This window comes from Telmatherina bonti, assembly GCF_933228915.1.
Source record: "Telmatherina bonti genome assembly, chromosome: 19".
In the NCBI taxonomy this organism is placed as follows: domain Eukaryota; kingdom Metazoa; phylum Chordata; class Actinopteri; order Atheriniformes; family Telmatherinidae; genus Telmatherina; species Telmatherina bonti.
This window is the reverse complement of record NC_136617.1, coordinates 4,243,268-4,244,544: the sequence shown is the minus strand read 5'-3', so window position 1 is coordinate 4,244,544 and position 1,277 is coordinate 4,243,268. Positions and strand designations below refer to the sequence as shown.

At 56.9% G+C, this 1,277-nt stretch overlaps 1 protein-coding gene across 1 annotated transcript; it reads left to right on the top strand.

Annotated features, from left to right (window-relative positions):
- Window positions 1-306: 306 nt before the first annotated feature.
- On the top strand, window positions 307-938 carry lsm10 (LSM10, U7 small nuclear RNA associated; the record flags this gene model as incomplete). Its single annotated transcript, XM_079259232.1, has 1 exon — window positions 307-938. A coding segment is annotated over one exon (498 nt), but the record flags the coding sequence as incomplete, so codon positions are not given.
- Window positions 939-1,277: the final 339 nt, after the last annotated feature.

Here is a 1,277-nt window from a genome sequence, read left to right as displayed (position 1 = left end):
CTGACACCAGAACCAGCAGGAGGATGATGATGAGGAGGAGGAGGAGGAGGAGGAGGAGGAGGAGGAGGAGGAGGAGGAGGATGAAGATGTCGTGTCGTAGATAACCAGTCAATTATGTAACTGACAGCAGATCAATAATCAATACTTTATAGATCCAACCCTAACCATGATGTAACTTCTAGCTGGTAAGCAGGACTAAACGCCGACAGGTGCAGCACAGCTGGCACCTTGTAGCCATGGTAACCAGGTGTCTAGATGCTGGATGTTTATATAAAGCGGTTCATCCCCTCCAGTGTTTTCCTCTGATCTCCTGGATATTATGGGATACGTGTGGCGCTGAAGCAGCAGCTGATCCTCCACCGTCCTGCATGGCGTCTGGAGCGGCCCGACCCCCCCCCACCGGGCCCGACGGGGCCGGCCCGACCCCCCCCACCGGGCGAGGTGGTGAACTCCATCCGGGAGCGGACCATCGCGGAGAACAGCCTGGTGGTCCTGCTGCAGGGCCTGCAGGGGGAGGAGACCACCGTGGACCTGAGGGACGAGAGCTCGGCCCGGGGACGACTGGTCAACGTGGACGCCTTCATGAACATCCGTCTGGACCAGGTTCTGTTCCGGGACCGGCGGGGCCGGCCCACCCAGCTGCAGGAACTCTTCATCACCGGCAGGAACGTGCGCTACGTGCACATCCCCGACCACGTGGACATCATGAAGACCATCCAGAACCAGCTGGCCCAGATCCACCGGGTCCGGAACTTTGGCAGCGAAGGAGGCGGCAGGAGAGAGTTCGCCAAGAAGAAGAAGTGATCCGTTTGGTCCTCCAACCTGAGACGGTCCAGCAGAACCTCAGAACCGTTCCTGATCCGACTGATGAAAGCTGATCAGCGAAGAGTCGCTGCTTCCGATCAATAATCATCAATCCGCTTTTCCTTCTTCATCATCATCATCATCACATGGTCACACTCAACCGGGCCAGATCCGGGTCCCGGTCAAGATCCGGGTACCGGTCCAGTTCTGGGTCCCGGTCCAGATCCATGTACCGGTCCAGATCTGGGTCCTGGTCCAGATCCATGTACCGGTCCAGATCTGGGTCCTGGTCCAGATAAACTAAGAGACAGTTAGTAGCAGGACGATGAATCCTGACTAGAACCAGGTCAGTACTTCTCTGCAGGGAAACGCTGATCAGAGATCCAGATCGAGGAGTTCTGGAGCAGAACCTGGCCCACCTGGAGGACAAAGTCATGCAGCCAGTCTCCATGGAAACCGTTAAAAGGAGGATT